This window comes from Bombina bombina, chromosome 8 (genome assembly GCF_027579735.1).
Source record: "Bombina bombina isolate aBomBom1 chromosome 8, aBomBom1.pri, whole genome shotgun sequence".
Classification (NCBI taxonomy): domain Eukaryota; kingdom Metazoa; phylum Chordata; class Amphibia; order Anura; family Bombinatoridae; genus Bombina; species Bombina bombina.
The window spans coordinates 174,557,031-174,569,271 of NC_069506.1; the positions used below are offsets into that span (position 1 = coordinate 174,557,031).

Below are 12,241 nucleotides of genomic sequence, written 5' to 3' on the forward strand. Positions count from 1 at the left end.
ATTCAATTGCAAAAAGAGCAATTTGCAATACATTTAATACACTGCAGCTGATATAAGAAGTATTTCAGAACACATTTAGGCCAAAAAGTCCCCAGCTTTGCATAACCGACATTGTTATATTAATATACTTTATAACATTTAATCCTCTAAATTTCTGCCTGTTTCTAAGCCACTACAGACAGCCTCTTATCACATGCTTTTGTATTGGCTTTTCAGAAGGGAGACTGCTGGTTCATGTGAGTCATATAGATAACATTGTGCTCTCTCCCATGGAGTTGTGCAGGACACAGCACTAATTGGTTTAATTGCAAGTCAATAGATAATAAATAGTCACAGTCATGTGATCATGGGGCTGTCAGAAGAGGCTTAGATACAAGGTAATTACAGAGATAAAAAGTGTATTAATATAACCGTGTTGGTTGTGCAAAACTGGGTAATGGGTAATAAAGGGATTATCTATCTTTTTAAACAATAAAAAATTTGGAGTTGACAGTCCCTGCTGTTTCTGGTTTGTATGCATTTGCAGCTTGATAAGTGGAGCCCTTGGTCTGAATCAAACATTTTATTTTAACTTTCATGACGCTCTAGAATTTTACAACTTTATTTGATAAAGATGTTGTATTAGTAAACAATAAACTAATCATTCTGGTACAGGATGGAAGCTGGTTTTAATGTATAAAGGGAAAATCTCTTCTGTAGCATTAGCACAGACATTCCTGACCATGAGCTAAAACCCATTTGAGCTGTACAATAAACATATATAATGGTACTTACAAAGAAAAGCAGGTTGAATACAAACAGGAAATACTTTGTGATGCTCATGCAGCCCTTGATACCCATCTTCTTTTACTTCCTGTGAGTGGAGAAAAGATGGGAAGATATGAGGATCTCATGTGATTCTAACAATTTGAAAACAAAACAGTTTCCAGAATAAATAATAACAATATGATGCTATAGTAAATAAGTGGATGAATTAATAATCTCTTTTCCTTTTAAGGTAAATGATAATAGTCATACTAATGCCAAGTGGTTCATTACTAAAGCTCAGTACATTTTGAAGGGGTGCCGGTGCCACAAAAGCAGTAATTTTAATAGTTTTGAAGAAATAAATACATCACAGAGATATGTAGCCTTTTCTATGTATGCACTGCCAACGTATGTGTTGGGGTTACCTTGATTAGTTCATAGCATGTTCCTAGCTGAATAATAAGAGCGGCAGATATTTAAAAAGGAACAATTTACCCCACATTTTTCTCCCCTTTAATTTGTTCCATATTATCCATTTTACTTGCTGGAGTGCATTAAATTCTTTACAAATAGCTCCTTAGTTTTTATATCGGCATTTGAAACGGCCGATTCTGCCTATGGTATCCCTACCTATACTGAAAGTTTCTATACTTAACCCCTTAATGATCACAGAGTACCCTGTACATCATTGGTTGTTAAAGGGACAGTCAACCCAAAAATGAGTTAATTAGTTAAGCCAATAGTTAATCCTTAATGACCAGCGACGTAACCTGTATGTCGCTGATCTTTCTATGGGGCTTGTTTTTTTTTAATAGTGTTGTTTTCCCGCTGGTGGCGAGAGCCGCTCTATTAAATTCAAGAAAACCCTTAAAGGGACAGTGAACCCAAAAATTACTGTAACTTATTTAGATTAGTTAATTAACAATCTTTACAGTAAACTGTAGCCCAATTTTCATGTAAATAAACTTTGGCAGAAAATACACTTACTAGATCTCATCTGGCTGTTTTGAAATGGCCGCCTGACCCCTCCTTCTCTGACGTCTCCTAAAAGCTTCCACTAGTACAGGATCCTTTCCTTTTGTCCCTGCGCGCTCCTGTGTCTCCCTTCATTCAGTTTAGTGAGACACTCATATGGCACCCCCCTCACTTCACTATCTCCCTCATTCATCTCCACGGCTGCAATTTCAGCTCTCTAGCTGTTCGTACCCGGCACTCACTGCCTCTCATCCATGCTGTGCGCTGTGTGTTACAGAGAATGAGAGGCAGTGAGTGCCGGGCAGGCGGCGATGTGGGTCTGTGCGTGTGAAAAGCACACGCTGTTACACGCACAGGGCATCACTGAGATCATAAATTTCAAAAGGACGATTAAAAACAAATAAAAATGCGCAATGTCAAAATAACAGACCCTCAAACATGCGCACAACATGGATGAGAGGCAGTGAGTGCCGGGTACGAACAGCTAGAGAGCTGAAATTGCGGCCGTGGAGATGAATGAGGGAGATAGTGAAGTGATGGGGGTGCCATATGAGTGTCTCACTAAACTGAATGAAGGGAGACACAGGAGCGCGCAGGGACAAAAGGAAAGGATCCTGTACTAGTGGAAGCTTTTGGGAGACGTCAGAGAAGGAGGGGTCAGGCGGCCATTTCAAAATGGCCAGATGAGATCTAGTAAGTGTATTTTCTGCCAAAGTTTATTTACATGAAAATTGGGCTACAGTTTACTGTAAAGATAGTTAATTAACTAATCTAAATAAGTTACAGTAATTTTTGGGTTCACTGTCCCTTTAAGGGTTTTCTTGAATTTAATAGAGCGGCTCTCGCCACCAGCGGGAAAACAACACTATTAAAAAAAAATAAGCCCCATAGAAAGATCAGCGACATACAGGTTACGTCGCTGGTCATTAAGGATTAACTATTGGCTATTGGCAACCGGTATAGCCAGCAGAAGAAATTACACTCCCAGTGGGGAGTGCGAGAGAAAAAAAATCTAAAATGTTCAGACAGAGATAAGAAAGGGAAGAATTTGAGTAATAAGATAAGGATGTCTGAAGCTTAGCCTATTCTGATGGGTTGTGGTTTCAAAGAGCAAATCCAACTATACAATTTACAAAAAAAAAACATAAAAGGAGCAATTTCTCATACATTTTATAATCTGCAGTTGGTATAACATATAATTAGGAACATATTAAAGGTAAGACAATTTTAAAGTAAACTGTCCCTTTAAGGCAAAAACACATTAATGAGCACAGGACACAACTTATCTGTATCTAAATTGTTTTTCCTATAATGTGTTTCCAATGGAGTGTTATGCCAGCTGCAGAGCATAAAATGTATAAGAAATGTATTCTTTATGTTTATTTTTGTATATTAAATCACTGGGTTTATTATTTGAAACCACAATCCATTAAAATGGGTTGAGCTTGCAGTAAAATCAGATCTCCTTATTTTATCACTTTATGTACACACACATGCTTCTGAAAACCAAAAAGACCTATATTTAGAGAGAACAACAGAAAATTAACATTTTATTACTTATCTCTCCTTCCTCCCACTGGGAGTGTAACTTTTTTTGCTGGCTATGCTTACACAGCTTTTATATAACCAATACTTAAAGTTAATGTAAACTTAATACTAGTGCCCCACGGCATTGGATATACTTTTAAAAATTAGCCAGGGTTTAATTAATCAAATCTTTTATATGTATGTATTTTGCTAAATTTTTACCTATTTACCGCTGTGATGATAAGCAAAGCTCTCCCGTTCAACGTTTTGTCTAATTGATTGACAGATGGCGATTCGTAAAAGAACAAATCCTTGTTTATGCAAAGGGAATGAACGCCCCGGTGGGTGGGGGACGACGACAAGGATTAGTTCTTTTACAAATCGTTATCTGTCAATCAATTCGACAATATGGCGGGTGGGAGAGCTGCGCTTATCGTTGCAGCAGTAAATAGGTAAAAATGGTCAAAATACATACAAAATTTGAATTAAATGCTTGTTAATTTTTAAAAGTCTATCCAATGCCGTGGGGCACTAGTCTTAAAGGGACACTAAACCCAAAAAGTTTCTTTCATGATTCAAGTAGAGAATACAATTTTAAACAACATTCCAATTTACTTCTATTATCTAATTTATTTCATTCTTTAGATATCCTTTGTTGAAGAAATAGCAATGCATATGGGTGAGCCAATCACATGAGGCATCTATGTACAGCAACCAATCAGCAGCTAATGAGCCTATCTAGATATGCTTTTCAGCAAAGTATATCAAGAGAATAAAGCAAATTAGATAATAGAAGAAAATTAGAAAGTTGTTTAAAATTGTATGCTCTTTCTAAATCGTAAAAGAAAAAATTTGGGTTTAATGTCCCTTTAAGTTTACACTCCCTTTAAATTACCACTATATACAGTAGGATTGAATAATTGACCAACACAATAAAAAGACAATGCAGTAGCACTTTTAATTTGAACTAAGCAGAACAATATTTTCTGGCATATTTCAAATTAAATAAAATGTCCCCTCCCCCGTATCATGTGATAGCGTGCCAATCACAATATGCATATACATATGTACTGTGCACTTCAACACATGCTCAATAGGAGCTGGAGACACAAAAAGTATGCATATAACAAAATGTGCACATCTTGATAATATATTGGAAAGTTGTTTTTTTTTAAATTGCGTGAGTGATTCATAAAACTTTAATTTTGACTTTAGTGGTTCTTTGTTTGATCACTTTTAGTATAGGTAGGGATACCACAGGCAAATGCAGCTTTTTAAAAGGAAGATATAAAGATAAATTATCTATCTAGCTATCTATTTATATATATCTATATTTATGTAAACAATTTAATACACTCCAGCAGGAAAAGGGTATAATGGGGGGGGGGGGGGGGAATTAAAGGCGAGAAAATTTAAGGTACACTGTCCCTTTAACATTCAGGGCCACACATTGCACATTATATTGTACATTAGCATAAAAAACTAGCATTATATATTTTTTTAAAAAGCACATGACACTATGGGGGGTAGTTATCAAGCCATCAACCTCAAATACGCTGGAATTACGCGTATTTGTGGCAAGGCTGATTCGCCTTAGTTATCAAAGGCTAAAGACCGGCAAAAGTAGAATTTTGTGACGTAAACTTCGATCCGCCGGACTCAGTCCGACACAGATCGATTCTTACGTCACTCCAGATGTTCCGCACACAAGTGCGGCACAATCTGACTACTTTTGCTAGTTATCAAAAAACTAGCAGGTACGCTCTGCACTTTTACGGCCCAGCGTACCTGGTTTTCAAACCGCTGCCCTGGAGGCGGCGGATCCCATAGGAATCAATGGGAGTTTGACCATAGCGAAAGTACAAGTTCGCTGCTGCCAGACATCCCATTCATTCCTATGGGAGCTGTCTACACCTAACACCCTAACATGTACCCTGAGTCTAAACACCCCTAATCTGTCCCCCCCTACACCGCCGCAACTAAATAAATGTATTACCCCCTAAACCGCCGCTCCCGGAGCCCACCGCAAGCTACTCTATACCTATTAACCCCTAAACCGCCGCATCTCTTATAAATGTATTAACCCCTAAACCGCTGCTCCTGGAGCCCACCGCCGCCTACATTATACCTAGTAACCCCTATCCTGCCCCCCTATACTGCCGCCATCTGTAATAAAGTTAATAACCCCTATCCTGCCGATCCCGCACCTCGCCGCAACTAAATAAATAGTTTAACCCCTAAACCGCCGCTCCCTATATTAAATTTATTAACCCCTAATCTGTCCCCCACTACACCGCCGCCACTGTAATAAATTTATTAACCCCTAAACCTAAGTCTAACACTAACCCTAACACCCCCCTAACTTAAATATTAATTAAATAAATCTAAATAATATTTCTATTATAAACTAAGTTAATCCTATTTAAAACTAAATACTTACCTATAAAATAAACCCTAATATACCTACAATATAAATAATAATTATATTGTAGCTATCTTAGGATTTATTTTTATTTTACAGGCAACTTTCAATTTATTTTAATTAGGTACAATAGCTATTAAATAGTTATTAACTATTTAATAGCTTACCTAGCTAAAATAAAGACAAATTTACCTGTAAAATAAAAACTAACCTAAGTTACAATTACACCTAACACTACACTATACTTAAATAAATTATTCCTATTTAAAACTAAATACTTACCTGTAAAATAAACCCTAAGATAGCTACAATGTAATTAAGAATTATATTGTAGCTATTTTAGGATTTATATTTATTTTACAGGTAACTTTGAATTTATTTTAGCTAGTTAGAATAGTTATTAAACAGTTATTAACTATTTAATAACTACCTAGCTAAAAGAAATACAAAATTACCTGTAAAATAAATCCTAACCTAAGTTACAATTAAACCTAACACTACACTATCATTAAATTAATTAAATAAATTAACTACAAATAACTACAATTAAATACAATTACATTAACTAACTAAAGTACAAAAAATAAAAAAAGCTAAGTTACAAAAAATAAAAAACATAAATTACAAACATTTAAAAAATATTACAACAATTTTAAGCTAATTACACCTAATCTAAGCCCCCTAATAAAATAACAAACCCCCCCCAAAATAAAAAAATGCCCTACCCTATTCTAAATTACAAAAGTTCAAAGCTCTTTTACCTTACCAGCCCTTAAAAGGGCCTTTTGTGGGGGCATGCCCCAAAGAAAACTGCTCTTTTGCCTGTAAAAGAAAAATACAACCCCCCCCAACATTAAAACCCACCACCCACATACCCCTAATCTAACCCAAACCCCCCTTAAAATAACCTATCACTAATCCCCTGAAGATCATCCTACCTTGAGTCGTCTTCACTCAGCCGAGCCACCGATGGAACCGAAGTGGACATCCGGAGCGCCAAAAGTGATCCTCCAAGGGGCGCTGAAGAAGTCTTCCATCCGATGAAGTGATCCTCCAAGCGGCCAATCAGATTCAGCTCGCATTCTATTGGCTGTTCCGATCAGCCAATAGAATGCGAGCTCAATCTGATTGGCTGATTCAGATTTTTCATACCTTAATTCCGATTGGCTGATAGAATCCTATCAGCCAATCGGAATTGAAGGGACGCCATCTTGGATGACGTCCCTTAAAGGAGCCTTCATTCGTCGCTAGTCCGTCGGTAAAGAAGGATGTTCCGCGTCGGCGGGATGAAGATCGATGCTGAAGCAAGAAGATTGAAGACCCTGCTTGGAAGATGACATCGCCCGGATGGAAGATGATCTTCAGCGCCGCTTGGAAGATGACATCGGCCGGATGGAAGACTTCTTCAGCGCCGCTTGGAGGATCACTTCATCGGATGGAAGACTTCTTCAGCGCCCCTTGGAGGATCACTTCTGGTGCTCCGGATGTCCACTTCGGTTCCATCGGTGGCTCGGCTGAGTGAAGACGACTCAAGGTAGGATGATCTTCAGGGGATTAGTGATAGGTTATTTTAAGGGGGGTTTGGGTTAGATTAGGGGTATGTGGGTGGTGGGTTTTAATGTTGGGGTGGTTGTATTTTTCTTTTACAGGCAAAAGAGCAGTTTTCTTTGGGGCATGCCCCCACAAAAGGCCCTTTTAAGGGCTGGTAAGGTAAAAGAGCTTTGAACTTTTGTAATTTAGAATAGGGTAGGGCATTTTTTTATTTTGGGGGGGTTTGTTATTTTATTAGGGGGCTTAGATTAGGTGTAATTAGCTTAAAATTGTTGTAATATTTTTTAAATGTTAGTAACTTATGTTTTTTATTTTTTGTAACTTAGCTTTATTTATTTTTTGTACTTTAGTTAGTTAATGTAATTGTATTTAATTGTAGTTATTTGTAGTTAATTTATTTAATTAATTTAATGATAGTGTATTGTTAGGTTTAATTGTAACTTAGGTTAGGATTTATTTTACAGGTAATTTTGTATTTCTTTTAGCTAGGTAGTTATTAAATAGTTAATAACTATTTAATAACTATTCTAACTAGCTAAAATAAATACAAAATTACCTGTAAAATAAATATAAATCCTAAAATAGCTACAATGTAATTCTTAATTACATTGTAGCTATCTTAGGGTTTATTTTACAGGTAAGTATTTAGTTTTAAATAGGAAAAAATTATTTAAGTATAGTGTAGTGTTAGGTGTAATTGTAACTTAGGTTAGGATTTATTTTACAGGTAAATTTCTCTTTATTTTAGCTAGGTAAGCTATTAAATAGTTAATAACTATTTATTAGCTATTGTACCAAGTTAAAATAAATTGAAAGTTACCTGTAAAATAAAAATAAATCCTAAGATAGCTACAATATAATTATTATTTATATTGTAGGTATATTAGGGTTTATTTTATAGGTAAGTATTTAGCTTTAAATAGGATTAATTTAGTTAATAATAGAAATATTATTTAGATTTATTTAATTAATATTTAAGTTAGGGGGGTGTTAGGGTTAGTGTTAGACTTAGGTTTAGGGGTTAATACATTTATTACAGTGGCGGCGGTGTAGTGGGGGGCAGGATAGGGGTTAATAAATGTATTATAGGTGGCGACGGTGTAGGGGGGGGCAGGATAGGGGTTAATAAATTTAAGATAGGTTGCGGCAGGTTCAGGGAGCGGCGGTTTAGGGGTTAAACTATTTATTTATTTGCGGCGAGGTGCGGGATCGGCAGGATAGGGGTTAATAACTTTATTACAGAGGGCGACGGTATAGGGGGGGCAGGATAGGGGTTAATAGGTATAATGTAGGTGGCGGCGGTGTCCGGGAGCGGCGGTTTAGGGGTTAATAAATTTATAATAGTTGCGGCGGGGTCTAGGAGCGGCGGTTTAGGGGTTAATACATTTATAATAGTTGCGGCTGGGTCTAGGAGCGGCGGTTTAGGGGTTAATACATTTATAATAGTTGCGGCAGGGTCTAGGAGCGGCGGTTTAGGGTTTAGTAACTTTATTTAGTTGCGGGGGGCGCCGGTATAGGGGGTAGAACAGTGTAGTTTACTGTGAGTGCTTAGTGACAGGCTAGCAATAAAGCTGTAAAAAAGCCGAAGAGCAGCAAGATCGGATGAGTGATAACTCTCGCAGTCCGCTGCTCATCGCCCCGCGGCTTTTTGACAGCTTTATTTGATAACTTAGGCATATTTTTTCAGGTCCGCGGCGGCGAAGGTAGGTGAGCTTAGGCGGGCTTATTGGACCGGCGAAGGCAGGAAAGTTGACACGATGATAACTACCCCCCTATTAGTACAGTATTAGATAGTACAGACAATCCATACTAGAGAGGACCCGTTCATATTATGTATTATTAAGTCTGGTTGTTTGAAAGGCAAGTGCTTTGTGTTTTGTACGTTAGTGAAAGAATAAACTACTCTCTCCATATTAAGTATTGTTTTACTTTTCAGGTCCTTAATCCCTCAGTACTGAGCTGATTAATGACCAAATGATTTTTACAATTCTGGGATGTTTTATTAAACCAAAAGTCATGATCTTGTTATTCCATATACTAATATACAATATTTATCACACCACATCATACACAGTATGGGACAAATCATTTGTCCTTAAATTAGCCACATTTTAGCCACCCTCACTGTGTTGATATATTGCAAATATTTTAATGTTTTTTACTCTCAAAACAGGATATTCTTATACAGGTAGAAAACCCTTTATTCAAACTGCTTGGGACCGGAAAAGGTTTGGAATTTTGAATATTTGCATCTGTAAAATGGGACAGTTTGGAGAAAGGGACCAAGTGTAAACAACAATATCTTATGTAATTTATGCAATATTTACATGTCAGGTCGCTTTATATCTTTTTTAATTCTTTTGTCTACATAGTACCCTCAGAAAGATAGAATAGTACTGTATTGTAATTAGAAAGGTAATAGTTGTTGTTTTAAATATATATAGATTATTATCTGCATTTTAGCACACACAAACCAAACCAAAGGCCGAGAAGATTGTGACTTATAGGTGGGGAAAAAGTAATTTTAAATCATTTTATTTAAAAAAAAATATGAATTAAGTTTAGATCTCAGAATAAAGGGTAGATTTATCAAGCAGCGAGCGGATACTGCAATCTACCCCCGAAGTTTCTGGCTCGCCGTAAACTTAAGTTAAGAGGCAGGGATTATAAGACCACTGCTCCTTAACTCATCCGCCAACTCTGAGGTGGCGGACAGCAATCATCCTGATCAGATACGATCGGGATATTTGACACCCCCTGCTACCCGCTGATTGGCCGCAAATACCCGCTGATTGGCCGCATTTCACCAGAAATGCTTGAGCAATGTTAAATGCTGACATGGTATGCTTTCAGCATTTAGCGATGTAGTGAAATACAATCACTTTAACTATATGATTATATTCAATTTAAGTATGACATTGTAATTCATTACCTATATATATATATATATATATATATACACACTGTATATATATATACATATATATATATATATATATATGATAGAATTTGGGTTATTTACAAAGTAAATTGCTGTCTTTAAATGGAATTTAGCTTGTTACTGATTGTAACTTTATCAGACATGAAATTCAAAATTATGTTTACATAGCTCAGTTAGAAAATTAAATTTAAGAGGTGTTTCAATTTATTTCTATTATCAAAAGTACTTTGTTCTCTTGCTAAGCTTTTTTGAAAAGCATACCTAGGTATCAACGCTGCACTACTGGGAGCTAACTGGTGATTGTTTGCTACGCACATATGCATCTTGTTATTAGTTTACCAGTTGTGTTCAGCTTGGTCCCAGAAGTGATTTTCTGCTCTGAAACTGACTTGAAAGGGACAGTCTTGAGAAAATAAAACTTTCATGATTCAGATAGGGCATACAATTTTAAATAACTTTTCAATTTACTTTTATAATCCAATTTGCCTTGTTCTTTTGATATTTTTTTGTTGAAAGCTAAACCTAGGTAGGCTCATTATTTATTTCTAAGCCCTTGAAGGCTGCCTCTTATCTCAGTACACTTTGACAGGTTTTCACAGCTAGGCAGCGCTTGTTCATGTGTGCCATATACATAGTATTGTGCTCACTCCTGTGGAGTTATTTATGAGTCAGCACTGATTGTATTGCAAGGCTGTCAAAAGAACTGAAGTAAGGGGCAGTTTGCAGAGGATTAGATAAAGGTTATTACCAAGGTAAAAAGTATATTAATATAACTGTGTTGGTTGTGCAAAACTGGGCAATGGGTAATAAAGGGATTATCTATCTTGTTAAACAATAACAATTCTGGTGTAGACTGTACCTTTAACTAGGTGTGTGCTCCATCTGCAGGGATTACAGGGACAGTAAAGTAAAAATTAAACTAATGATTAATATAGAGAATGTGATTTTAAACAACTTTTCAGTTTACTTCTGTTATTAAATGTGCTTTGTTCCCTTGATATCCTTTTTTCTGAAAAAAACCTAGGTAGGCTCAGGAGCAGTAATGCTCTACTGGGAGCTAGATGGCTGAGCCAATGACAAGAAGCATGCATGTGAAACCACCAATCACCAGCTAATTCCCAGTAGTTGCTCTGTTGCCCCTGAGCCTAGGAATGCTTTGCAACAAAGTCAATGGGATAATAGAACTAATTTAGAAAGTTCTTTAAAATAACATGCTCTATTTGAGTCATGAACGTCTCATTTTGACTTTGCTATCCCTTTAAAAACATAGTTATATGCAAGCAACAGCGCAGTATTAAAATGTTTTCTTTTGCCCTTTAATGTCCCTTTAAATTTCCTCACCAAAAATAAAGTAAACAAATGGCGTCCTCAACTCACCAGAACTAGCTGATGACGACGTGTAATCACATCATGTACAAATCTGCCAAAGTAAAACCACAACGCTAAATGAATACAATGCAATATGTATCCAAACAATAAGGTTGTGTACTGTTTCAGATTTAGGGATTTAATGCCCCCATAAATCCAGGAAAAGTACAAAAACCTCTTACAATAGTTGCCTTGTTCATAATATAAACATATGGATAGCTATTACTAAATGCTGCCAGTACATAACGGTAATTTACAACTAAGCGAGATTTTCTTTTACACTAAAACAGAAACGTTTTTTGTTCTAGTTGGAATTATTGATTACTTTTTATGAAATAACTTATTACTATTGGTATTATATCATAATATGTATTGTGTTTGTTCTATCATATACATTTAAATAAACTGTATACACAGTGGAAATAACAGCTTGGTGTAGATTCATTATCTAAATAGAGGCCTTTACTGGAAGAAAAACTCCACCAATCTAATGTTATTTTATGGAAATGATTTACCACAGCATGAACAGTGTCTCTGCACTTTAATGAATATGTTCCATAAAACAACACCACCATCTTGTTTAATCTAAGTCATTGGGGAATCTGTCACTGCCCATTACCTTTCTGAACCGAACAGCAGTAGAAAGTGTGGGGTACCGTTGATCTAAAGGTTTAAAATACTTCACAAAAGGTATTTTAATATGATCCTTT

General features: G+C 36.2%; 1 protein-coding gene across 4 annotated transcripts in view; it reads right to left on the bottom strand.

The window, feature by feature from the left end:
• Positions 1-12,241, bottom strand: part of LOC128638636 (CD82 antigen) — a 256,779-nt gene that overhangs the window by 145,271 nt on the left and 99,267 nt on the right. For 3 of the 4 annotated variants that reach the window (XM_053690712.1, XM_053690715.1, XM_053690713.1), the window contains one exon: positions 775-853. In XM_053690712.1, coding sequence (XP_053546687.1) covers positions 775-840 — 66 coding nt within the window. In that variant the 5' untranslated portion in view covers positions 841-853. Of the gene's footprint in view, positions 1-774; positions 854-11,540; positions 11,584-12,241 lie in introns of all 4 variants that reach the window. The other variant, XM_053690714.1, reaches the window with a different exon arrangement.